At 48.8% G+C, this 24,903-nt stretch overlaps 9 protein-coding genes and 2 non-coding genes across 11 annotated transcripts; 3 read left to right on the forward strand and 8 right to left on the reverse strand.

The window, feature by feature from the left end:
* Nucleotides 1-510: 510 nt before the first annotated feature.
* Nucleotides 511-1,844, reverse strand: F9C07_7229 (putative HAD superfamily hydrolase; the record flags this gene model as incomplete). Its single annotated transcript, XM_041291184.1, has 3 exons — nucleotides 511-1,276; nucleotides 1,338-1,640; nucleotides 1,699-1,844. The coding sequence occupies 3 exons, from the start codon at nucleotides 1,842-1,844 to the stop codon at nucleotides 511-513; spliced, it is 1,215 nt and encodes a 404-aa protein (XP_041144960.1).
* A 28-nt stretch (nucleotides 1,845-1,872) lies between these two features.
* On the forward strand, nucleotides 1,873-3,306 carry F9C07_7230 (F-box domain protein; the record flags this gene model as incomplete). The annotated part of the gene is made up of 2 exons (XM_041291173.2): nucleotides 1,873-2,489; nucleotides 2,541-3,306. The coding sequence occupies 2 exons, from the start codon at nucleotides 1,873-1,875 to the stop codon at nucleotides 3,304-3,306; spliced, it is 1,383 nt and encodes a 460-aa protein (XP_041144961.2).
* Nucleotides 3,307-3,341: 35 nt separating this feature from the next.
* F9C07_1446331 (coatomer subunit gamma) lies at nucleotides 3,342-6,959 on the reverse strand. Its single transcript, XM_041291185.2, has 6 exons — nucleotides 6,796-6,959; nucleotides 6,396-6,706; nucleotides 5,375-6,338; nucleotides 4,977-5,324; nucleotides 4,107-4,922; nucleotides 3,342-4,052 (listed from the first exon to the last, which is right to left on the reverse strand). Exons 1-6 carry the CDS (start codon nucleotides 6,869-6,871, stop codon nucleotides 3,820-3,822), a joined length of 2,748 nt encoding a protein of 915 aa, XP_041144962.1. The 5' UTR covers nucleotides 6,872-6,959; the 3' UTR covers nucleotides 3,342-3,819.
* Nucleotides 6,960-7,409: 450 nt separating this feature from the next.
* Nucleotides 7,410-8,342, forward strand: F9C07_7232 (phosducin-like protein; the record flags this gene model as incomplete). Its single annotated transcript, XM_041291174.1, has 4 exons — nucleotides 7,410-7,447; nucleotides 7,511-7,693; nucleotides 7,759-8,117; nucleotides 8,200-8,342. The coding sequence occupies 4 exons, from the start codon at nucleotides 7,410-7,412 to the stop codon at nucleotides 8,340-8,342; spliced, it is 723 nt and encodes a 240-aa protein (XP_041144963.1).
* Nucleotides 8,343-9,103: 761 nt separating this feature from the next.
* Nucleotides 9,104-9,256, reverse strand: F9C07_t113. Its single transcript has one exon. It is a non-coding gene; the product is annotated as a tRNA-Tyr (tRNA).
* Nucleotides 9,257-9,586: 330 nt separating this feature from the next.
* Nucleotides 9,587-9,737, reverse strand: F9C07_t112. Its single transcript has one exon. It is a non-coding gene; the product is annotated as a tRNA-Tyr (tRNA).
* Nucleotides 9,738-10,018: 281 nt separating this feature from the next.
* F9C07_2231247 (uncharacterized protein) lies at nucleotides 10,019-11,032 on the reverse strand (the record flags this gene model as incomplete). The annotated part of the gene is made up of 1 exon (XM_041285458.2): nucleotides 10,019-11,032. One exon carries the CDS (start codon nucleotides 11,030-11,032, stop codon nucleotides 10,019-10,021), a length of 1,014 nt encoding a protein of 337 aa, XP_041144964.2.
* A 1,416-nt stretch (nucleotides 11,033-12,448) lies between these two features.
* On the forward strand, nucleotides 12,449-12,708 carry F9C07_7234 (uncharacterized protein; the record flags this gene model as incomplete). The annotated part of the gene is made up of 2 exons (XM_071511594.1): nucleotides 12,449-12,595; nucleotides 12,688-12,708. 2 exons carry the CDS (start codon nucleotides 12,452-12,454, stop codon nucleotides 12,706-12,708), a joined length of 165 nt encoding a protein of 54 aa, XP_071365168.1.
* A 101-nt stretch (nucleotides 12,709-12,809) lies between these two features.
* On the reverse strand, nucleotides 12,810-13,879 carry F9C07_2231248 (bZIP transcription factor; the record flags this gene model as incomplete). The annotated part of the gene is made up of 3 exons (XM_041291186.1): nucleotides 12,810-13,323; nucleotides 13,426-13,673; nucleotides 13,733-13,879. 3 exons carry the CDS (start codon nucleotides 13,877-13,879, stop codon nucleotides 12,810-12,812), a joined length of 909 nt encoding a protein of 302 aa, XP_041144965.1.
* A 1,510-nt stretch (nucleotides 13,880-15,389) lies between these two features.
* On the reverse strand, nucleotides 15,390-17,655 carry F9C07_7237 (casein kinase I). Its single transcript, XM_041285459.2, has 5 exons — nucleotides 17,424-17,655; nucleotides 17,046-17,108; nucleotides 16,912-16,984; nucleotides 15,816-16,845; nucleotides 15,390-15,685 (listed from the first exon to the last, which is right to left on the reverse strand). Exons 2-5 carry the CDS (start codon nucleotides 17,055-17,057, stop codon nucleotides 15,589-15,591), a joined length of 1,212 nt encoding a protein of 403 aa, XP_041144966.1. The 5' UTR covers nucleotides 17,058-17,108; nucleotides 17,424-17,655; the 3' UTR covers nucleotides 15,390-15,588.
* Nucleotides 17,656-18,566: 911 nt separating this feature from the next.
* Nucleotides 18,567-24,294, reverse strand: F9C07_2152581 (uncharacterized protein). The gene is made up of 5 exons (XM_071509242.1): nucleotides 23,889-24,294; nucleotides 23,547-23,829; nucleotides 20,386-23,483; nucleotides 20,005-20,329; nucleotides 18,567-19,954 (listed from the first exon to the last, which is right to left on the reverse strand). Exons 1-4 carry the CDS (start codon nucleotides 24,265-24,267, stop codon nucleotides 20,277-20,279), a joined length of 3,813 nt encoding a protein of 1,270 aa, XP_071365169.1. The 5' UTR covers nucleotides 24,268-24,294; the 3' UTR covers nucleotides 18,567-19,954; nucleotides 20,005-20,276.
* Between the last annotated feature and the right edge of the window lie 609 nt (nucleotides 24,295-24,903).

Raw genomic sequence — 24,903 nt, forward strand, 5'->3', positions numbered from 1 at the left:
GATAAGGGGAAGTCAACAATCAACCGATGACGGCGTGAGCTTTGCAACCTCAATCAATACTTTGAGTCACCCCACCGCATGGAGGCAACCCTAAGCCCTATGAGGGGCTGTGTCACATGATTTGGGCCGCCAGGGTTGCGCCTCAGGCACCAAAGGATGCGGAGTAAGCTAACAGTGGATATCGCTGGAGAGATTTAGCCCTAATGCTTGTTGTATCTAATTTCGAAGTTCTATATAGGAAAGCAACCCCTCGTATGTGTCTAGCTAATTAAACGGCCGCGCCAAAGCTGAGGATAAGAGCTGCAATAGTCTCGATCTCGTTAGGAAAACATGATTGAACGGATGGAATGATATGGTATCTATATGCATTCAACAGCATGTAAAGTTTCAAGGTAAGTTTAAGGAGGAGTAGCTGACGATCTTGTCTACATGCTCAGGCATTTACTGCTGCAGCATTAGTCAGTAGATCGTGGTTCGCGAAAATATGGCCGCCTCTGTATGATGTCTTTACTACCACTGAGAGGATTTCAAGCCATATTCAACAGCCTTCTTCACATTGTCGTGGATGGACTCCGGTGTCCATGTAGGTTCCCCTCCACTGTAGACTCCAGTCCGCACGAGAAGCGAATGCCAATTGCTGCCATAAGGGCTCCTATATGTATTGGCGCCCTGGATATCGGATTCTGGGTTGTCTCCGATCATGTATACGTTTCGTAGAGGTATGTTAGCCTCTGCGCCAAAAACGCGGGAACGGTTCCGTAAAAGCTGATTCTCTGCAAATTCATAAGTTCCCTGGTACGGTTTCCCGATAACTATTTTCTTCAGCTCAACGCCTTTGCTCGGGCCACCAGTCGTCGCAGCCCAAGTACCTTCCAGCGCTTCCCGGAATCCACCCTGGCCGAGACGCGGGAGATGGTAGGCTGCAGCCCACCACAGATCGGGATTCGAGAAGTAGAGAGGTGGCTGACCATCTTGCTGGTAACCCCGGTTCGGCAAGTCAGACCGTCCGTTCTTCTCTGAGAGAGTACCAAGGACACCCTGAGACGAAAGTAGGAAATCCATAATTATTTGCGCATCCAGAGCCCAGTCACGCGGGTCATTGTAAACAAAGATGGCGTCAACCTTAAGGCCCTTGGTCGGATCTTTAGGATCCTGGGGGTTCGGCAGGGGTCTGGCAAATGATTTATAGTAGTCCTTGAACACATTCGAGAAAGGCCAAATGGTCGGGTTGGCCATGATGATATCACCGGGTGTGATCACGTTTTTGAAGCCGTACCTGGAGGTTGTATCAGAATTGCGCCTTGTCGGTGTTATTCTGGTGCACACAAGTACCGTACCTCTCTGCAACTTGTCGACAGCGGTCGCCATCGCCTCCGACTACTAGCACGCACTTGTTCTCGAGAGAGCTCTGCTCGTCCGGTCCGCGTACGAGCTCCGCGAACGGGGAATGGCTCTGGACAATCACCGAGGGATCCAATGGCAACTGAAGTTTCTCACTGATTTCGGCCACTCTCTCCGTCTCATGTTTCCCACCGCCATTTGTCAACAGAATGAAGGGAATACCCTGTTCCTTGAGGAGAGCTAATGACTCCGCGGCGCCGGGGATGGGCTTGGAGGATCTGAGAAGGACACCATCGATACTGGTCACATAATTAGACAATTAAGCTGAGGCGGAGCTCAGAGGCTGAGTATACCTACTCGAAGGCAAAGGCAAAGTCTGGGACCCGAGGCGGGGAGGTGGTTGTCGTTTGAACGAATCGGCGACCTGCACCGGTCTCCAAGAACGAACGAGTGGCCGCGCGATGAAGGAGGCCGAAGGACCGATAGAGCCCGTGAGGCCGCATTCTGGACAATAATCAATGAGATAGAGCGATGGAAAGAGGGAACTATAATTTGGAGGAGTGGAATCTCACTCGATGGGAGATGCGGAGGAGTCCAGCTTATTGTTTACTCGGAGCTTCGAGAACTGGTGACCGTCGGCAATTTATCTCCTTATCGGCCACCGACCCCATGATATCATTAAATTATTTATTTAGTCTCCTGTCTCTCCCACACACCAACTCCACTTCCACCACCAAAGATCGGCTGCAGACAACCTTACCATGGAAATCAGTGATGCACCCTTCTCGCCATATTCATCTTCCCACGGAAGTCGTTGTGCAGATCGTTTCCTACATCGACGGCAATGAACTCGATCGCCAACGGACTCTCCATGCCTGCTGTTTGGTATCACACCAATGGTACTCCGCCGCCATCGCACCCCTCTATGAAAGGCCTCGAGTAGACTCCGGAGTCTCCTTCCAGAGGTTCACGGAAACCATCAGTCCGCCAATCAATGCACGGAAGAACAAACTGAATCTCGGTAGTTTCGTGCATCGATTAAACCTAAGCCACCTCGTCCACCATAGCTCCAACAGCCTCACATCGAGACTACTGGGCCGAATCAAGGAAAACCTAGAAGTATTCGTCGCTCCAACCCTTACCTTCTCGTACGTATACCTGTATATATAAACAAGAAGATAACTAACACTCCACTCCAGCATAAGCAGCCTCCCAGCGCTATCAAAATGCACCAACCTTCGAAGCCTCGACCTCGGACTCGTCCAAGAAGCAATCCCCTTCCCCAACCTCAAACAGGCCATAAGCCGCCTCCACAAACTCGTCACCCTTCGCCTCCCACAATCAACCATCCTGACCGACTCCGAATCTACTAAAGTACCATGGCCCCCCGCCCTCCGCCGTCTCCAGATAAGCGGACGCTTCAACCCCCTCCTAATCCCCACCTTCTCCTGGCCTCCAGCGCTCACCAGTCTAACACTGAAAAATTGCTCCGAGCTCTCCGTCTCAAACCTGAGCAGCCTCATGAGTAGTCCGCAACTAGGCGAAAGCCTTCAACGTCTCACCATCTCCGGCTCAAACCGCGGTCTAACCCCGGAATCCATCAACGCTATACCCGCCTTCCTACCCAATTTGAACTTTCTAAGTGTACCGGGCGACATGGTGGAAGACTCATTCTTCATCATCCTGTGCCACGTGTCCCCGCCGTTGGCGCTAGAAGTACTAGAATTCGGGTTTCCGTGCAATGACCTTAAGTTAAGCTTCGAGACGAAGACGCTGATAAGTGCCCTCGATACCGGGCTGGCAAGTCTTCGCTCTGTCGGGTTTCTGGAGGATCTGGTCTCAGACGAGCGCTGGGAAGAGGATGAGGAAATCGATAAAGCTCTCCAGGAACGGGTTAAGCATCGTGGTTCTCAGCCTGGGGCAGAGAGCCGGGATGATGAGGAGGCGGGTGTCTATTATATCTGAATTTATTCGCACATTGCACGATATGCATATATGTCCAACTACGATTTTATGACTAGACCAAGACAAAAGTTCCAAATTTAGCGTTTTGAAAGATCGTTGCCGGAAGTACTACCAGTCTCTTGTTCTATATGAGTTATAAGGGCTCAGGAGGTCCAGGTTAACTTGTTGTCATGATCCCAAAGCCAAGGATTCAAGTAGCGTTATCTGAACAATTCAACATGGATCACACCGCTTTTGACAACTACACTAAAGGCTATGAGATGGAATCGTCACGAAAAACAGCAAGGAAACATGATCAGAAGTATGAAATAGAAGACCAGTTTAGACACCTACAAAAAAGGGGGGTAAAGGGGATAGAAGAAAAAAAAGCCATCATATCTAGCTTGACATCTGGATTATCAAAAATTGGGAAAAGAACAAACAAAACAAGTCCGATCTCATAATGCAGGACTCGTTGCAGGGTACGCCTCCTGACATGACAACCTCCTCCATTACCATTTACAATTTACAACCTTAGGAAAGGGATGCAATCACAGCCGGTGCGACGCCTTCTTCCTCCGCCCGCACGGTAATCTTCGTCGTGACACCGGTCTTGCTGGAGAATGCCATCTTGATCAGGGCTGCAACCCGGCCACCTGATACCGTCTTTCCAAAGAGCTTGAGCGTGTGTGTGCTGTTGCTGAGGGCCACATCAGTTCCCTCAAGAGGTTGCAAAGATAGCGCGGAGATTAATTGTTCGGTGGCATCTGTGATATGCTTAGTACTTGGCGCTTGACAAAACTGGCTAGGAAATGGCTTACCTGATATGCCCTTCATGTTGCTAAGTTGCAGAGTTTCGCTCTCTTCCTCTCCGTTTGCACCAGTTTGCTCCCAGACATGGTCGAAGCTGCCAGCAAAAGTGGGAATAACGTAATCGCTGCCTGTGAGCTCCAGATCCTCGACCTGGTACTCGTCCTCATATCCGCTGTCCTCAGGCTCACCAGTCGTAGGATCGATCTCCTTGCTGGTGAACTTCAGAATATTCGTAAATGATGTGACTGGTACGCTGTTCTCGCCAGCAAGTTTCTTGAACGTAACATATACAATTCCGGGCTCATTCGTAGCAAGCTTGGGGGCGGGCACAATGAACTCTTCTTCCAAAACATCTTCTTCGGAGGGCGTCGCAACAACAGTGACATCTTCTAGAACAGTATCTGGCAGAGTGTTCTTGATATCGTACTGCACCACAATGTGTTCCTTGAAGACATGCTTGACCGCCGTGACGACGTACTCAGTTTCGCTTTCGGTAAGCTCGACGGGAACAGAAGATTTGAGCAAAGTGCCGTACTCCTTGAGCTCTGGAATCCGCATAAGCTCCTCGGCGTACTTCTGGGTGGCAGCAACGGTGGCAGCTTCGGCAACACCATTGGCCTTGCTCTTCGGGGGACCGGTGGATGGAGCCTTGAGTGTGGGGGTTGCAGTCGTGAGTTTCTTGGTCCGTTCTTCGGCCAGGGCTTGCTCTTGAGTAACAACCGGGACTGTAGAGACGTCGAAGGCCGCGGCAAACGTTTCTTTCTCTGTCGATGTCACATACATCACGAGCTGGTGCTCGAATGTGGAAAGAGAGTACATCGAGTCTAGATCCGTCAGCAAACACTACAGGCCAGATAGGTTTCATCCGCTAAGCTTACCGTTCTTGAGGAAAAGCGACGCTGTCTCGTCCTCCTCGGCCATGAGACGGAGGTTGAGAGCAGCACGATCACGCACTTCATCATCAGTGTCATCAAGACAGCGCGTGAGAAGTACAGAAACGCTTGACTTCACTTCTGGGTCTTTCTGTCCAACGCCAAACTTGGCCAAGGCCGTCACAGCAGCAGCTCGTACGATTGCATTCTCCAAGACGACTCGATTGTAAATATAGCGAATGTACTTGGTAGGATGGGAAGTCTTTGGGCCTTCTACACCAAGAAGGTGCAGAACCCGAACGGACAATTTGGTGAATTCACAGTCTTCAATGAACTCACAGAGGTGGGCGAGAGCTGATTTCCGTTAGCAATACGAAATTCTCAAAGGGTGCGAGAAAGCCTACCATCTTCCCTACTCTCGGGAACGAATTTGATCAAATCAAACATGCTCTCGACAACGCTCCGCTTAAACTCATATCCACCCTCATCCCGCAGAATGCCGCTAAGGAATGCAAGCATGCCGGCCTGCTTGCTGGGGAACTTCAGACACAACGTGCGAATAGCCTCAACAATAGTAATCTTGAACTCGTCGGTAATATCAGCCATGAAGCCAGAGATCTGCTTCATCAGACGGTCGACACTGGCCTCGTTGCCAGTCTTGAGCAGCGTGGTAATAGCGAAGGTAGCAATGGAGCGGTTGGAGTTCGAGATCAACGACTCGATGTCAGGGTTGCAGACGTTCACCACATGGGGCTTGAATGTTGCGAAGTTATGGAGGATGCGGATAGCTGCGAACTTGGTGATCGCCCGTGGCGATGACAAGAACAATTGCAGGACATGGACAGCTTGAGAGGCCTCGGCATCGGTAACATCCCTCATATCGCAAATAGCCTTTGCCGCCTCGAAGTTGACCATTTCGTGCTTGTGTCGAAGCCAACCATCAAGCATCTGCATCATAGGCTTTCTCAAGCTCTGGTCTTCTTCTGCCAACTTCGCTGCTAACCGCACCAGCAGGACCAGGGCAGCCGGGCTCTTGATCACACCAGCAGCACCATACTGCTGAACCATCTTCACAAGAGCCATACGATCGTGCGAGCGCATCTGATAGAGAAGGCCAATTGCGTGGTATTGTGTCATGAAGTTCGACTGCGAGATGGCATGGGTAGAGCTGCCGCCAAACCCAAGGAATCCAGTCGATTGCTTTCCGGACGATGCTGCTTCCTGTGTTTCACTCTGCCATCTGCGGACAACATCACGGGCGATCGGGAGGAGGTGGTACGAAGAGACCAGGGCGGCGGAGGAGACCGAGGGGGTCTTGTCAACAATTGCGGTCTTGATCAAGCGTTCAATGCCTTGCACAGTCGTGGCCTTTTCCAACAACAATTAGCTCACACTCAGCGATGGGAAGGTTGGCAATGCGCTTACATCAATGATGCGGCACAGAGCACGGATAGCGTTCGCCCGGTAGAGCACATCGCTACCGACAGCGGTGTCTTTCATGATAATGCTCGTCGACATGATAACATCCTCCGCAGTGTTGGCAAGCTCTTTCAGGACAAGATATACCATTTGCCGCAGCGATGGGTCTTTGTTCTGGAACAATTTCGAAATACCGAAAAACAGCGTCGTCGCCTCGTTCGTGGGGAATTGCTCCCCGGTGAAAAGGAGGACCGCAATCTTGGTCAGAAGGGTACGACATTGTCGCGGAGAGATCGGTGAGGTGTTGAACAATCGGGCTAGAAGCAGATAAATAAGGAAGATTAGTCCACAAGGACCCTGTACACTCAATGCGACTTCGGGAGGATTGTTTGTGATAGTCCCTTACCATCTTGGAAGACGGAGGTCCGATCCAGCTTGATCATAGTCTGGTCGGCGTCCTCATCTTTCTTCATGTAGCTCATGATGGCGGGCTGCGGTAATTGCAGCAGCTGAGACTCTCTATCTCACACTCTGTATATGGGAACTAGACCCCGTTGAAGTGACGTCGGAGTAAATGATCGAGTAAGGGCGGGTCAGGTCCCAATGTTTAGTTGTAGTGCAGGCGGTGAAACAGCGATTAGCGCACCCTCATTATCTTCTAGGAGAAACAGGGGAACGGGGAGGGAGCGGTAATGGGGACGAGGTTGAGTGGAGGATATGCGAAACCCGTCCCAGGGAAGAATGAATGGATGTTCTGCCAAAGCGTCGGACGAGGAGGTCCAGATGGCATCCAACAATCTCCAGGTGGCCTTAGTCTACTTAGTCCTTCCGCGTCTGTGGGCTTAAAGCCACCGTGGCTGACACTGCAAACCATGCAAACATGCGGCATGCATCATCACCGTTTTGAGATCGTAAATATATGGTTGACTGATACTTCTTTCTACTCACTTGGTTTGCCTCTTTTTTCTGACTAGATATTCTCTATTCCAATCATCGTGCCCTGCCATACATTGTTCCACCATGCAAGTTGAAGTCAACCCCAACGAAGATACAGAATGGTCCGCCTCTGCGTCCCCACCATATTCCCACCCCATACAATCTTAATACTCACCCCGCCGCAGGAACGATATTCTCCGCAAACACGGAGTTATCCCGGAGAAGCCTCAGGACCCTGAACCTCTCATTCAAGAGGCCCTTGTTGAGGCAGAGCGCAAAGCCTACGAGAACCGACTAGAAGATAAAGATTTGGACGAACTAGATGAGCTCGAGGACGAAGAGGATGAAGAGTTCCTTGAACAATATCGGTATGGCGCCGCCGACGTTTGCGGGCTTCATTTGGGCCAAATCCGATCGCTAATAATAAATGCAGAAAGCAACGTCTTGCAGAGCTCTCTACGCTCCAGAAAACCAGTCTATACAACCAAGTTTACCCTCTTCAGAAGGTCGACTATGGAAGAGAGGTGACTGAGGCATCCAATAACGCCTTTGTACTTGTGCATCTGTCCTCGTCTTCGAGTGGCAATGTTGAGTCGCAGCGCTTGACGGAGCTATGGCGGCAGTTAGCTACTAAGTTTGGCGACATCAAGTTCTGCGAGATTCGCGGCAATATGTGCATTGAAGGGTATCCGGAGAGAAACACTCCAACAATCCTAGTGTATAAAGATGGCGAGATAAGAAGACAGCTCGTAACACTCAGGGAACTGAAGGGCCCTAGGACGACGATTGAAGGTAAATTCAACCCCTTATTCATCATTGGAGAGCAAAGCTCTATATGGTGTCAAAGTCTCGGTATTAATTTCTACCTCGATAGATCTCGAAAGGATGCTCCTAGACTTAGGCGCCCTCAAGGAGAGTGATGTGCGTTTGAAGAAGCGGTCCGACGACTCAGATGACGTTCGTCCATCGAAGATAAAACAGTCCCGGGTAGACGATGACGATGACGACTGGGACTGAGAGCTACTATAATGGTACTGCAACAAAAGATGACATGATCCCCCGTCGGTCATGAGTAACAGTTCTTAATGTGCACTATCTCTGTGCATTATCTTCCAAGCTTCTCAATCAACCTACATCTGGCATGTACTGTTATTGTATTGTTAATAGTTACTAAGCAGCCAAATGGTCCTGGAGACCTATTGCTTGTACAAAACATCCACTCCAGAGAACTGTTTCCATTGTTCATGCATTTAGATGGGCATTCCGAGATCCAGGAAAAACGTCGACAGATGTACAGAGTCCTCGACATATATGTGCTGGATGGCATCAATTATGATCTCATACACAAGAACAAAGGCCTTAACTGGACAGTTTTCCTTTTGTCTCGGAATACAAATTTAAGCACTACATATCGGTCTCTACATAGTATCCTAGGTCTCCTCAGCCCTTAGCATTCTAGTTCGGAGTTGAAAGGAATAACGTACCCAGCAGGCCACTATATGAAACGTCAATTTTTCGGCCATTGGCATCTCAAGAACACACCAAAATGATTGGAGATCAACGAGACACTGGTTATAGATGTAGGAATGTATATACACTAGGTCAAAGGTGGTATCATTTGCGTTATCAATAGTCATCCGCATTTCAAAAATGTGGCTCGATCTGCATTCCAATTGAAGATGGCACTAGGCTGGGGAAACGCGCCAGCGAGATATGCAGTATTTCAGGAGAGAAAAGGTGGAAGTGGAGGCAAAAATAAGGAAAGAAAAGAAAAAGATCGACAAGGACGCGATTTGAACGCGCGACCCCGAAGGGATAAGATAACATCCAATGATTGGATTCACTAGAAGAGGAATTAGTATTTGGATAGGTTATGTAGCGGAAACATGTCAACATACAGTCTTACGTCTTAACCACTCGACCACCTTGCCTCGGATGAAGGATTTTGCGACTTTGAGGAAAAATGAAGGGCACTGATATAGGACCAAGATGTTGTATTATAATACAACACTGGAGGTTCTGTGTTCTGCACAACGGATTGTTGTTGACACCCGTAGAGAACTTGCATATCAGATAGAAAACAAGAATATCATCTTGATTCAATGCAAAGGCCCACCACCTATCAATTCGTAATACAAGATATAAGTGACAATGGACTCGGAGAGCCAATACCGTATGGATATGACAAAAGATTGCACGTATTTACCGCCGGGCGAGCGGTAGCCGTCTCCGTGACAAAGGACAAAAAAGACCAAAAAAAACGACAAGGACGCGATTTGAACGCGCGACCCCGAAGGGATAAGATATCATCCAAGAGGGATTCACTGGGTGATTATTAGTATAATTGTGTGGATCAGGTGCCGAATAAAGGCTACATACAGTCTTACGTCTTAACCACTCGACCACCTTGCCTTTGGTGCGGTTATGATTATCAAGCTTTGCTTCAAGTAAAGGTAAGATCATTACGTCTCAATACACACGTTTGGTAAGTATGTCCTCCAAGGCTCCAATGTATATGTGGAGTACAAAAGAGGTTCCTATCTTTTCTTTTCTTTTTCTTCGAGTTTTCTTCGAAGAACTGAGCCTAGAGGTCTGGCTGAGAGTCAATCCATAGGGTTAAGTAACTATGGAGGTGTCTTGTGCTTGAATTTCTGTACGCAAAATAGCCCTCTTAGCATAAGAAATCACTCTCTTTACGTTCTGCTCTCCCTCTCGGACTCATTCTTGAATTTAACCCCTTTATCGTCAATGTAGCCCCCATTCACAAAGTACATCAGCTCCTCAGGTAAACCTTCTAATAAGTGCGGTTGGAAATGCAGGTATCTTCTCGGTGTCTGGCTGATCTGTACGTAACCCATGCCGTTCAGCCAATCCACAAATGTGTTGGCTTTGTAAGGCGCCCAGTATCCATTGTTGGTTGCATAAACAGTAATGAAATGGTCGCCTTCTTCTCTGGTAATGGTAATCGCAAGACGAGCGCCTGCATCGCTATCCAAAACATTTCGAGCCCAACAATTGGGATGTCTTTCGCCGGGTTGTTTGAGTTCTGCTCGAACCAGGAGACGGTGTTGTGGATATTTGTTAACGTTGATAGTAGCAATGATGTTCATCGGCAGGTATATATCGACTCTCAGGTTTTGCCTTCTGCATCCATTATAATAGCGACCGCCATTCAGCAATTGCATTCGTGTTTTGAATATGGGTTCAGATACGATATTTCGCATACTAGAGCCACCAGGCATACGTGATGGGCTTTGAACTAGACCATGCAACGGAGTATCATCTGCCTCGTTGAGTTGTTCTTCGGCCATCTCAAGGATGGCATCCGGGTCTTCGGCAAGCTGCATCTCTGCATCCAGTATCCGCCTAACTCTGACTTCCTTGGCGGCCTCAATGGTAGAGTTCTCTAGCGGACCTTCTGACGAGACTTGCATGAGAGCGTTCTGTACTTCACCGATATGTTCCTCAGGTACGTCAAAATAAGCATTCGGATCGTCAGTGTTTATTTCTTTTTCGAGTATGGACAGTCGTGTCTTCGAGTATGTCCTCTCTGGGAACCCATCCGCGTTGAGCTCAACAAGTAAACTCTTGACATACTCAAGCTTGTCTCTTTCAAAAACGCCTCTTCTTTTGGTCAGGCTCGGAATGATAGTTTTCTTCTGGGAACTTCCTGCTATATGTGCCGGTCGGTATGGAAGAAGTGTCATTAGCATTAGAAGAGCTTCAGCTAAGCTTGATCCTCTTTCTTGGAGGCGAACAATATCTTCATCCCTTTTAAATCCCTTTGTGTAGAGCCAGAACCGGATGCTGGAGCTCAGAGTATCAATCGTAGTAGCCGACCTTGTCTCAGGACTTACTAATCTTTCGTCAGAATATAGTCTGACTATCTCGGTAGTTTTCGTAGATTCAATCCCTAAAGCAAAGGTGAGACGATGTTAAGTCCCACACATGTGTAAGGCTTGTCCGCATCTTCTCCAAAAATCTGAGTTAAACTTGATGGAGGAAGGGATTGAAAAGCACGGCACATTGCTAATTCAAGAATATTCTGGCAAATCAGCTGCAGCTCAGGTAGGTCCATAGCGATATATGGTTCTGACCACAGCCGGATGAAATTAGCTGATCTGAATGGAGCCCCCATCCATATAATATAGTAGTGCAAGCTCTCGCGCTCGCAATCACGTATGCATCTTATGTGCTGACCTATTCGTTGGATAGGGTTGCTGGACTGGCCTACATAAGCCCGCCAGTAGGCACTGTTTCGATCATCTAGGACAAAGTCCAGATAGCCACTCTTTCGGCGCCAGAGGGCTACTGGGTCTCAGAGTTGCTTCCTATGAATGGTAACCATCCTGATCTGGACTGTCAGAGCTACTTGCAAGATGAGTTCATACAGGAAGTCAATATTTACCTCTCAGTTGTTATAATATGTTCTTCCAACTTCACAATATCTGGAAAAATTCCATTTAAAAGTACATCGATAAGCTCTTCCTTACCTACTGTACCGATAACATGCTTGTATGGAATATGTCTCAAATTAACATCTGCTTGCTTCAACAGGTAGTCCATAATTGTGCTAATCGTTTGACGAAAAGTTGGAAACTTGATTGCTGGGGTGATGAGATAGGCCTCCTGGATCTCTTTTCGCGTTGAGTATAACAGAAGATGCTGATACCCTTACTAAATTATTCCCATTCGCTTCAGCGGCTTGTGATTGGGGCCTGGGTGAAATGTATCGAGAGGTAAATGAAACTGTCTGTTGTTTGCTGGGTTGTTGACTTGGTCCTGAGCTCCCACGCTTCCGTGATGCAGATCCCGGTATCTCATGATGAAAAATTTTTTCTTTGGCTACATGAAGGTTCATGCCCCTTGTGATGACATAAATCACACACAGGACAGGATGGGCAGTCGTCAATGACGTGCCATATGCGCGACAGTATGAGCACGGGAGATAAGGACACCTTAGGGTACGATGGGCCCCCATGACACCGCATCCTTCACAGGCAGGTGGATCGGGGTTGTAAGACATGATGGATATTTGAAGCTTGATAGGAGAAAGAACTGGCTTTCAGTTGCCGGGGAGGTGGTCGCAGATGTCGCCGTGTCCCATGAGGCATTCTCTGGTTGTGATGTTAAAGAAGAAGGGGGAAAAAGAAAAGAAAAAAAGAAAAGAAACTGGCAAAAATGGGAGGAAAAGGAGAAGGGATGAGTTTGAGGTGCAGCTGGGTAAACAAGAGGGGGATTATATCTGGTCCTTGAGGGGCCGCCTACACGTAGGAAATGCAGCCGTAAACGGCCTCAGTAGGGGTCATTTTTAGCATCAGTTACACAATTCCTCATATTCTATTAATAAGAATCTCCCAAGTTCCAGCAGGAAGTGATATAACAATCATTATGACCGTGAACCGAATACGCCAATCAACTAGCACCGTAAACACACCGTACCCAGATCCGAAAGAGCAAGCATCACATCGTAGCATTCAAAACTCAGAGAAGGTCATCATCATTAGCAGCCGCGCTTTCTTCGATTGCCTTGAGCACCTCAGCCTCGGGGAAAGCAGGGCCTTGTCCATCACACTGAGTTATGTTCTTCAGTCGTTCCGAGACATCTTTGATGTCTACTAAACCGCGCTGAAATAGCTCATGCCCTTGGATTAGGTCCCACGTAGCGCCGGCACCGAGCAATTTCTCCCCTGTCTTCGCGCAGGTGGACACTCGATGAAGACGGGATGGTTCGCCCTTTGGTACCAGCTCGGAGTAAAAATCCGTGGGTGTATATTTCAACGGCCCTGTCGTGGTTGGCTCGTCTGAATGGTTGTGTGTTCGGTCACCGGAGCCCGATGTTGCCCGCAGGATCTCATTCTCTGTTGTAAACCGGGCTAACTCCCGCTTCAAGCGTTCGTTATCTGCCACCAAGTTGGATGATGCTTGCTCCAGGTTGTTAACCTTTTCCTCTAACTCTCGCACATGTCGCTCCTTTCGTTCACGAAACGCTCGTTGACTACCGCGCCGAGAGAAGAACATTAGTCGGGCCGGTTACCCCTCACCGGGAAATTGGTCGCTTTCTTGCGACAAAAACTCCAAAAGAAGGTGTTGAACCTACGCTGCTCTGTTCTGTGCCTTGCGCTTCGATTGCGCTGGAGTCATGGAATCCTTTTCCTCGCTACTACTCCGACCAAATCCTGGTTCTCCATCTAACGACGTCGGCTCGGTCGGCTGGCCGAAAATGTCACTTCCAGAGGCGGAATGCTTCGAGAAGGACTCGGGTGGAGAGTGTGGCGGATGTCCGAACGATGCGGCGGGGTTCTGAAAGCGAAAGGAGGGGTCGAAGGACTGATAACTCTGTATCCCCTTGCCACGGTCAGTGAAACAGGACTCAGCTTTAGTCGATCAATAATAAGAGTGCGGACCAACGAGGCGAGAGTATCTTGGATGTCATCGGTCTGTGGGTTTCGATGTTGGTTGTCATCGTCGTTCTGACCGAGGGTCGGCGCCCCTTGCAGGTTGTAAAGAGGGAACGGTTGGGATTGGGGATTGGGATAGTATGGGTACTCCATCTCTTAGGTTGGTGGGCGATTTCTTGAACATACAGTAGGGGGATCTGAGAAGGAGCAAACGCCGCGATCGCAAAATAAGTTCGGGCCTAAAAAAACCGGGGGTGGGCATTGGCCTTCAATTTATCCGTGTATTTTTGACCCCCCTCGTATTACATGACCTCCATTTCATTTGTTACAAGTACTAACGAGGTATTGATATACATACCTACAACTTCTACTTCAGTATTCCCTACTGGTGGTGTTGATCTCCATCCGACCCCATACGGACCTTCCACTTACATGTTCAAGGGTCAGAGCTGTGTTTTGTTAGGTCCAGTCTAGCCGCCAATCTCCGATGATGCCCAGATAAAAATAGCAATCCAGTTGAAACTCCATATCTTACCTACTGCTGGTAGGTGCTTACCTGCGATAGACTCTACTAGAAGTATATAAATCCTTGGTTTAATCATATTAAGTTCCCATTTTCCTACGTACCCGCTTAGGTCGACTCGAAACCAAGACAGGATCTGAAAGCTACAGGGTAAAGGAATCTCTCACTAGAGACATCTGGCTACGGAGTAGGATCATTCAGGAGCACCAAATAACTTGAATTATATGTCGAATACAAGACAGGCGCATTCGAAGAAACCCCAACCGTTCCTCCTTGACGACAACCGGCGCCGTTGGGTTTCAGGTGTCCAGCGTCCCCTTGCAGCCCGGTGACCTTCGAATGTTGTCCAGTCTTCTTCACATAACAAGAGAGGAGCGAGAGCAACAGAAAACATAAAATACCACAAAGGAAACAATCTCGCATGACGCAATACCTCCCCGGAAGCGACCCTAGCCATTTTCCGTCGCCAGTTACCGATCGTAGAGACGTGCTTTCTTAATGTCCAAATCATCGTGTGCAGTACTACCACCCGTGCCATCCAGTTCTCGTACTGCATGTTTAAGTCTTGAACCTTGACTCTTGGACATCAAAAAAATAACCACCCCCACACCTCTTCACGTGTCATACCTTCATACTCATCGTCCCCAATGTTGCGTCAATAATCAAATAATAACAGTCTGGAGTGCTGGAATGTGCAAAACAGGAGATCAAAAGACAATTGCAGAGTAAGGGCAGGGAAAATGAAACAAAACAACGAATGATATGTCCGAAGGTCTTCAGTGGCAAACATCAACTGAAAGATACCCCTCGTTCTGCCGACAGACAGAAGAATTTCGTTTTGCATCTCCTTCGGTCTAACCCTCCCGGTCGGTTTCAAAGATGGCTTAGAGATCCTGCACAAACATGACAACCGAGGAGGGATGACGTAAAATAGCCACAGTAATTGCGTTTTGTTCTTTCTACCTAGGACTTCCCAGGTGCAAATCGATTGTAATGTTTCCGAGTACGCATTCGAGTGTTCGATCGCGGAAACTCAGGCACGATAGGGAAGACCAGATAAACCAATAGGCAGATCGGGCCAAAAACGCGGCAGATCGAGACGGCGGAAACCGGAAGACGATCGAAAACGGGATAACGGGCTAACAGAGAATGCAATGAAGTAAAATAAGAAAAAGAAAGAATGGAGACCCAAGGCGAAAGAAGTCGGAAGGTTTGCTGCAGGTGGCAGAAGGTTACCAGCATCACGATGCTCTTGGGTTCTTCAAATAATGGGACGTCAACATGCAGGAAGCAAAACTATCAAAGGAAAACAGCTGAGCTACCCTGCCATGTTGCATAATTAGTACCACTGAGCACCGTATCCATCGTCCCGCTTCGAGCGGCTACCGGTAGGTCCATAAGCACCTGAAGCAGCAACCTTGGAAGCAGAACGCAGCCTAACGCCGAAGACTATGAGATTAGTCAGATTCTAGGATTCAAGGCGACCTCTACGTGCGGGGTCAAGGCAAATCACCAAGCGCAGAGGAAAGGGGTTCCCTACACGGAACCTAGGTTTCAGATACTCACATCCTGTCACTCCCTCCCACAGCACGGTTGGTGTCGGGGGTGTTCTCGAGAGTTCCACGTTCGATGACCTTGCGGCGCTGGCTTGAGATAGCACCAGGCTTAGCAGCAGCACCGGGGGTGCCCATCGGCGCGGCAGCTGCCACGCCTTGACGGCGCTGCTGTTCCTCCGCTTCCTTGTCCTTCTTGTTGCTGGCATCCACAATCATCGCGGCATTCTTCTGGTACTTGTAGACGGTCCAGTCGAAAACGTAGTCATACTGGAAAGACTCGCGGACGAAAAGGTCACGGAAGATCTTGCGAAGGTACGAGTAATCAGGCTTGTCATCGAAACGCAGGGAACGGGTGTAGTTCAAGTAGATCGAGAATTCGTTGGGGAATCCACGGCAAAGGACCTCAGTGGGTGTGGTCATCTTCTTCTCCATGATGCGGTCATATTTCTGCTTCTTCGTGGCAGCCTTAAGTCCCTGCCAAGGGAGAGTACCACGGCAGAAGTAGAGCATGACGTATCCCAAAGACTCCATATCATCACGGCGAGACTGTTCAACACCCAAGTGAGTGTTGATACTGGCGTAACGGGCAGTTCCGGTAAGGTTCTTGTTTTCGCGGTAAGGAATGTGGAAGTGCGTCTTAGGGTCACGATATTTCTTGGCCAGACCGAAATCGATCACGTTGACCTGGTTTCCGCGCTTGCCAATGCCCATCAGGAAGTTGTCGGGCTTAATATCGCGGTGAATGAAAGACTTGGCATGGATGTACTCGATGCGGGAAATGAGTTGATCAGCCAGGAGAAGCACGGTTTTGAGCGAGAACTTGCGGTTGCAGAAGTTGAAAAGATCCTCCAGACTAGGACCCAAAAGGTCGATAACCATAGCATTATAGTCGCACTCAGTACCGAACCAACGGACGAAGGGAATGCCCACACCACCAGCAAGAGACTTGTAAACACGAGCCTCGTACTCAAGTTGGGGGTGCTTAGCCTTGACACTCTCGAGCTTGATGGCAATCTCCTCACCGGAGATGATATTGGTTCCTAGATTTCTGTCAGTCAATATTGACCAGCCCGATTGTTGCCATTCCAGGGAGATATAATACGCACCAAGATAGATATCACCGAAGCTACCGCTTCCAATCTTGCGGCCAATGCGGTATTTGTTACCGACACGCAAATCCTTAGAGCTTCTATTTAACTATGACCGCTCGACAGAAAGGCAATTGCAAAAGACTACGTACCATGGTCGTCATCTTGAGTAAAAGCACACACAGCTGACGGCTGTGGCTGCAAGATCACAAAGACTGTAGGCAGGTTTGTCAGTCACCGAATTGAAAGGTTGTTGGGTAGACCGAATTAGAAAGTGACCGAGGGTGTATTTAGATAGAATAAGCTGCAGGATGAAGACAGAATGAGGCTGGAGTAAGAGGGGAAGAGAAAGGTCATAATGAAGCAGGCTGCCTTCGGCGCGTAGTTACTTGGCACAGTGAATTTAGCCCACTGAGGCTACGAGTAGCTGGTAGCAGGGAATGCCCGGCAGTGAAACACCGAGGAACACAGGAAACAGAACAGGTGTGTAACGACCAGTCCGGACCAAAAATAACGAGAGTCTGACAAACCTTGTAGAAAGAGGCGGGTGAAAAGAGGTGAGATAGCGGTGATGTCGACCGTTGGGGCTCCGACCGACCGGAAAGGCAAAAAGGCGGAGAAAGAAAAAGGAGATGAGGTGACTTGACAGGCCTTTTGAAAGAGGCTGACAAGGAAATCCGGGCTGGTGAAAAATCAACAAAAAGAGGAAAAGGGAAGAAAAATAGAAGAGTGGAAACAAATGGCAATAAATCAAGGACAAACGCCTTGATATCGGAAGGTGGGATGGAAAGAAAAGAAGGGGAGGAAGAGAGAGAAGGAGAAGAAGGGAAAGAGAGTTAGAGTGAGAGTAAGAGGGGGCGGGTAAAAGGCCGGTGATCAGTTTGGCTGTGGTTGGCGGTCGCAGCTTGTCACAGCGGTCTGCTGTAGGAAAGGTGTTACATTTCAATTACGACCTGGGGGGTTATCACCTTACCTTTGAGACTGGGTAATTTTGGTAATCTTGTTTTCAAAGTATTAGGCAGTGACCACGGTCTGGTCGGGCAAAGAAAACCATAGGGTAGAAAGAATTATTACAATTAGAAGAACAAATCGAAAAATTCTATATTTTCTATTTTTAAAAAAAATCTGAGGATTTTTATTAGCATATCTTGGAACAGACGCTCAGTAAGTCGGTGAAGAAACTTGTCAGTAGGAGGGCGTAAATAATAATTTCTTTAACGTTTGTTTTCTTGAGAAGGCAAAAAAGAAAAGCAAAGGGAAAAATTGTCTCATATCTTAAACTTGTATTTTTTTTGTACAATACCATGTTTCCTACTACTAAGGTATGTAACTACTACTACTATGTACCTCAGTAGGTATACCCCTAGTTTCCACTCTCATTTCTTATCTTTTTTTGCCTGCTTAGAGAGTACTTGATCACTTTCTTGAGAGCGACAGAAGCTATTCCACTTTAGGGTAAACATCCATCACGTCAGACGCTTACCTCGCTGATAAAAGACGGCGCTCAGGACCATCTCACTAATCCCAGTACATATAGGTCACGTAAATACAGTACAGGACATTTGATCAAACATAGCCTACCAATGCTTATATACTACGTAGGTGAGTGTCTTTTGAACGGTGTAACAACTGGCAAGAGTGGCCAAAAAGAAACGGAAAGGAAAAGTTACTTTAAAAAAAAAAAAAAAAAAAAAAAAAAAAAGACTGTACAATATCTCGTGGCAAAAAAAGTCGGTGCACATTCCCATAGCCACATGGACGTTTGTATGTGGATTGAATTTCCTGTCGCCGCCGATTACCACAATTTAACATGTATCAGCCGAACCTTTTGACCGAGGTCCCCTGTTTGATTAATTGATCGTTCTATTCTATCTTACGTTTACCAGATTCGACCCTGATTGACTGCCTCACATGGGGCCTGAGGCAATTACCAGAATGGATCCATCCAATTGTCCATTGATTGATCTGGGGTCATCTGAGTCTGGGCAAAACCAGTAATGGATCCGCCGACGTACTCCGGACTCTGTCAGGTAATTACGGGTGATTACGGGGGCCCGATTTTGGGCAGAAACCGCCCCTAGTTCAAGATCTCTGACGCCGATGCCACAGGGATCGGTAATTATATACATCGGGTGACAGACGATCAGAATGTTGTTTCTGTCCGCAGTGGTATGATTTGATCTGCCTCATCCCAGTTCTAACTGACAACTACTGCACCGATGACCTCGCCAGATCATTCAATCAGGCTCACAGCCTCCCATTAATATTTCCAGTCATTCCTCCATACATATATATATATATATACATAGCTACATCTCTTACTGTCAATGGTACTATAAATATGACGTTTATCACCAACTTCATGCTCATATTAGCCTACTGTGTACCTTGGAGCATCGATTTCCAGGACTTATGGCGTCTCATCGAGTTCTATGTACAATTTGGACCTCCCAGGAATCGGAGTAGTACTTGTATTAACCAGATGAGAATCTCTGGGGTGATCCAACTGGACATACTTATCTCAACTAAATCTACCCATACAATTACATTCAGCCATGAGGCTGAGACAGAGTCAGTGAATACGACAAGTCACGGTGGTTTGTGAAAGGCAAATAACTGATTTGGATCAGACAGAGACTTCGTGAAGTGAAAAGGTAAGTAATAGTACATTCCAAGGCTGGGTCAAAATGTGAAGGGGTATAAAAAAAGAAGTCGAAGAAGACTAAAATAACAAAAGGAAGAAGAAAAGAAGAACAAACATAGGAGAGCGAAAGAAGGAACATGAACAATATGGGAAATGAATCATAATTCCCTGACTTCATCACATACTGACTAAAATAGCCAGCTGATAGTCAGAGTAACAAAACGAATATAAAACAGACATAACGTATGCCTTTACATCGTCTAGATGACAAGTCAACAATTCATCAAAACATACACAGCGACAGGGCGTTTTGAGGACACAGGACGAGTGTGGCCCTGGCAAGCCTCGCGCCTCGCAGCAGGCTTTCCAATAGACTATAGATAAGTCATCCGTGTACTGCCGAGCTTCTTAAATCATGTTTGTTGTCGTAGGCCCTCCTTCTGTGTTCCGGGGCTTACTTTTCTCAGGAGAGCTTGCCCTGGTGTCATCGTCATCCAAGCGCCGCCTCCATTCCGCAAGGCTGTCACTGAGCCCTGTCTCTTTGGTGGGAGTCCGGTCAAAGTCAGACTGAGTGCTTAACCGATAATTGCGGTTAGTGCTCTCCCAGTGGCTACGCAAGGTCTCCAGCTCATTGGCTAGGGAGTCCAAAGCCATAGAACCGCGATTGTCAGGGAATGGATCCTCCTGTGACACAGCACTGTTGGCTCTCGATCTGCTTATGGTATTGCTTGAGGCATTGCTATAGGTACGCGAGATGCCGTTCATGTTTTGGCCATGTTGGGACTGACGACGGTAATGTCCAACCGACGCTTCCACTTGATCCAAAAGCATACTGACCTTCTGTTCAGCGTCTGAGGCGCGACCTTCGAGGAGAGCATTTTCGCGTTTAAGCTGATCCAGTTCGGCGCGGCTCTTTTCCGCAGAAGCTATCAGTTCTTGCTGAGAGCTTTCATATTCCGATCGGGCCTTTTCGTGATCAGCTTCGGCGGCAGAGAGATCCTCCTTCAGTTTGGCGATTTCGCTTTCGAGTTTTGCGATAGAGGACGAAGTGTCTTGCTGTAGATCGGTAAGAGACCTTTGAAGTTGAGCGCGTTCAGTCGCCCACTCGGTCTGCATCGGCGTTCGGTCAGAAGTTTGCGCTCTGTCATTCTGGGCTGCTTCCAGCTCTGATTGCATCTTCGCATTCTGGGATTTATAACGAGTAAGCTCATCCTTCATCCGCTTCAACATTTTTTCAGTTCCCTTAACATAATGAACAGCCGACTGGTAATCGTTTTCAAGTTGTTCTAGTTTCTCCTTATATGCACGGTCAGCTTCTTGCTCGCGAGTCTCGAATGACGCCTTCAATTCTTCATGGGCCTTTAGACTGGTCGAGAGTTGCTGCTCTAGCTCACGAAGTCGACTCTGCTCAGGTGTTCCAAACCGAGACCCAGGGGAATCCAGTCGAGGAGAACGCCTGCTATCAGAATAGTTGACCCCACGCTCGCCAAGAAGGTCTTTGAGAGCTGCGTGTTGAATAGCCAAGGCGCCAGACTCGCGTTGATGATTTTCAAGCTGGGCCTTCAGCTCCCTGTTCTCAGCGGCATGAGACTGGCCTTCTTTCATAGCTGCTTGGAGCTGCCTTCGTAGCTGTAAACCTTCTCTACTGGCCTGCTCCTGGTATGCTTCTAAACCTGCAATCCTCTCTTCTGCACGGCGGAGCTTGTCTGCTGCCTCATCTGCAGCCGTTTGGCTAGCTTTTGCCAACCTATTTGCCCTTTCCACCTGTACCTCCAAGGCAGCTACCCGCTGGTCTGCGAGCGACCGTATGGATGAATCAGAATCAAAGGATGATGCGCGGTCAAGTCCTGTCAAGAATGCATTCTTATGCGTCTCGGCTTCCCTGGCATTGCTTTCGGCGAGTTCTTCGGCGTCGTGAAGACGGCGGACAACATTCTCAAGCTCTGCATTCTGTTCCTCGTGCTCGGATCTGAGCTGCAGCAACTTTTTCTCCAACCCCTCCCGACGTTCGCGCTCCTCTTCCAATTGTTTCTCGAGAAGGGCTGCTTTGCCAGAAGACGCAGATACGGCCTCTCGGAGCACGCCCAGATTCGTACCAAAGTCTTTGAGATGAATTGAAGAGTCCTCAACTTTTTTCATTAGCTCCTCCTTGTCCAAGGTCAACTGTTTTGTTGCAGATTCTGCTTCAGCTCGTAGCAAAGCCTCCTCCCTCATGGAGGCTTCCAGCTGGTGTAATTCTGCACGCAGACTTTCGGCCTCTAAAGCATTATTTTGCATCTCGAGTTCAGCTAGACGTCTCCTGGTAGCTTCACATGTCTCTTCAGCGAGCTCTCTACCCCGCTTTTCTTGTTCAAGCTCACTTGTAACCGTATCCAGTTTTGACTTGAGCTCATTCTGAGATGCAAGGGCTAGAGCCAATCTTCTGCTGATATCAGTACCTCTCTCCGTCATCACTTCCTCAGGATCCTGAGAACGCCCGTCAGGCTGTGGAGTTCCTCTTTGACTACCACCATGAGCGGCAAGCTTAGCACGAGCATAAGCCGCTTCATTGACGGCCACATCTCTTTGGTGCTCAACCTCAGCGACCCGCTTGGAAGCTATAGCAGCTTGTCGATCTACAGTTGCCTGCATCTTTGCGAGTTCCGCCCTCATTGCGAGGAATGCCTCAATCAAGGGGCGGTCTTCGTCAGCGAACGCATCACCCGCACGCTCGTCTAAAGTTGGGCTACTTGAAGGATTCGGCGTGTAACCAGCCTTCTTGGCCAATGCAAGCTCGGAAGCATACCATGCATTGCGGCTTTTTACGGCCTCCAGCTCCTTAATTAGAGCTTCTTGATGAGCGGTCAACCTTGGTGACCGGGGTTCATCACCTAGAGTCTTCGAATTCCGATAACCTCGAGAGTCTACCGAGCCATCAATACTAGCGTTTCGACCCAAAACAGATTCATCGGCACTATCCATAGAGCTGCGCTGTCGGTGTTGGCGAAGCGACCGTTGCCTGGCCGGTGCACTAATAAGGGGGGCTGCCTCGCCAGCCTCCATAGCCCGGGCAGACATTCGTGATTGCTGATTAGGTGTGCGACGGTCTCCCGATCCAGCTCCAGAATCATGAACAGGTCTAGCCTCTTTCGGGGATTCTTTGGCAATTGGAGACTCCCTATCCCCGTCAGCTGCCATCGCTCGAACGGTATCCACTGGTGGACCGCCATACGACCGGTCCGTTTTTGTGGGGGTTTTGCTTCGTGGGTTCATAACGTTTTGGGGGGTGCTCCCTCGAGGGCCAGGGGTGGGAGCTTGGCCTGGTGGAGGAGGTCCTGAAGGAGCCTGGGCTATAGAGGCCCTCGGGAGTCGAGACCCGGGCCCTGAGGTAGGACCAACCTCTGCCGGTCTGCCGGTCGGACTCATCATGCTTTCCCGCGAGGCACCTGGTCGTCGTGGATCTGGTGGTTGGTTATGCGCTTCGCGAGATGTGCGGCCCGCCTGAGGGCTTTGTCTGTCTGCACTGCCTTTTCTCATACCGGGAGGGGGCGCTCTATCTCCATTTGGCGCCTCAGTTGGATAGCGAATCTTCGATGTGTCGAGGACGTATACCATACTGAGTTCCACGGGATCCCTTGGTGCAGAGCTTGGTTCACCCGCCATCACGATGATATGCTTTCCGAAAGCCGTCATACTGTGCCCAGATCTCGGTGATGGGGCGGGTCCCATGTTTTGGAAGGAATACCACCTTCGGGTCGTGATACGAAATGCTGCCAGATCCCCAAGGTCGATTCCCTCATCTGTGCGGCCGCCAAATATGTACATGACATCGTTCACAAGGGCTGCTGCATGCCCTTCTCGAGGCGTAGGGATAAACCCAACGCAATCGAGTTGAGTCCATTGGTTAGCGCGAGGATCATAGGTCCAAACGTCGTTGAACCACTGTAAGCCGTTCGTTCCTCCGAACCTAGGTGAGGGTGAGTAAACTATACGATAATAGGCAAGCGAAAGTTTTAGATGCAAGACTTACAAATACAACCGGTCATTGAAGCTTACAATTGTATGGTTCGTTCTGGCCGGGGGAATCTGGCCCGGAGGTGGACCACCGTCGTGACTGCTTCGGATTAGAAACTCCCACTTGTTTGCCGGGTTCTGCAATTGATTAAGGTCAAATGCGACAAGGTCGTTGAAGAAGTAACCTTCAACCTGTCCACCAAAGACGTAAATCTTGGAGCCAAGGATATTCAAGGTGTGTCCATAACGCCCAGCGGGCCGGGGCCCAGGAGGTATGGCGCGCGACCATTGCCGGGAGGCTGAGAGACATATGTTAGGGCACATTTTATCCAGCACGGGTTATAACCTCAGCACGTACAAGTGTTCAGTAAATAAAGTGTGTCGTCCAGTGTGTCGGCCTCGTCCACCTTTGTATCGCCGCCAAAAACAATGAAGGCATTGCCAACCAGTAAACTCGCATGACCGACTCTGGGACCGGGCCCCTCCGACACAGTGGCAATTGGAAAGCATGGGAGATTTCCGCCGCTGCTGTCAATCATCCAGAGATCTCCTTTGACAGTTGATCCGTCTATCAATCCACCCATCATATATATAGCTCCTTCCTTCGAAGCAACGGAATTTATAGCTGCGCCATAACGGGGAAAGGGATTCGTCTGTGGCGCGGAGAAATTTAACCGACGCTGTGACCATGGGTACAGTGAGGCACCGGGGCTCGTATTTGGAGCATTGCTGTTCATCGATTGTTGCGGTGGCCGTTGAACCTGTATATGATTAGCTGTGCTGCATGGGGTCGAGAGGCATTGTCTGGCGACCAGCGGAAGGTATTTAACAAGAGGTAAAGGGAGCGTGGAGTACCAACCTGCGACTCAGATTCGGCTCTTTGTCGCACCCGCTGCTGTTCCGGGCTGTTGATACTGCTCACCGAATTCAAAGAATTATTATAGCTGCTGCTAGGCGTCGGCGTCTGCGAATTGCTTCCCTCCCGCTCTTTTACTCCATTGGGCGCCGCCGGTGCATTTGTTGACGCTCCCTCGGAGGTATGGAGGTTTCTGTTCGCTGGAGGAAGGGTGGTATTTTGTTGATTCTTTTTTGATTTAAACAAGAATGCCATCGTGACAATTGAATCGTAAACGGTCGTTCAGAGTACAGGGTTGTAGATTAACGGTAACCGGGAAAGGCAGAATCCAATTCGCGCTGAAAGCCAAATTAAGGCCGCTTTGTCACAAGGAGTCGAACAATTCTCAGTAATACAATGGCAGAATCAAATTAAATCGGCCAAAAGCAATCAGCAGAAGGGGAAAAAGAAAGAAAAGAAAGGCAAGGAAAACAACGAGGGCACCAGGCTGTAGAAGGTCTCAAGAGAGCGAACAACG

The sequence above is a fragment of the Aspergillus flavus genome, chromosome 3 (genome assembly GCF_009017415.1).
Source record: "Aspergillus flavus chromosome 3, complete sequence".
NCBI classification, from domain to species: Eukaryota; Fungi; Ascomycota; class Eurotiomycetes; order Eurotiales; family Aspergillaceae; genus Aspergillus; species Aspergillus flavus.

Excerpts from the sequence above, each read along its gene's own strand:
- F9C07_2152581 (XM_071509242.1), bottom strand. The coding sequence starts at position 24,267 with ATGAACAGCAATGCTCCAAATACGAGCCCCGGTGCCTCACTGTACCCA. Across the intron at positions 23,830-23,888 it reads ACTTTATTTACTGAACACTT|CCTCCCGGCAATGGTCGCGC; the intron begins GTACGTGCTGAG and ends TATGTCTCTCAG. Across the intron at positions 20,330-20,385 it reads CGAAGGTCGCGCCTCAGACG|CGTCGTCAGTCCCAACATGG; the intron begins CTGAACAGAAGG and ends GTTGGACATTAC.
- F9C07_1446331 (XM_041291185.2), bottom strand. The coding sequence starts at position 6,871 with ATGAGCTACATGAAGAAAGATGAGGACGCCGACCAGACTATGATCAAG. Across the intron at positions 6,707-6,795 it reads GACCTCCGTCTTCCAAGATG|CCCGATTGTTCAACACCTCA; the intron begins GTAAGGGACTAT and ends ATCTGCTTCTAG. Across the intron at positions 4,053-4,106 it reads CAACATGAAGGGCATATCAG|ATGCCACCGAACAATTAATC; the intron begins GTAAGCCATTTC and ends AGCATATCACAG.
- F9C07_7237 (XM_041285459.2), bottom strand. Across the intron at positions 16,846-16,911 it reads CTTCGGTGATATCTATCTTG|GAACCAATATCATCTCCGGT; the intron begins GTGCGTATTATA and ends ACAGAAATCTAG. Across the intron at positions 15,686-15,815 it reads GTGGGAGGGAGTGACAGGAT|GCTGCGTTCTGCTTCCAAGG; the intron begins GTGAGTATCTGA and ends CTTCGGCGTTAG.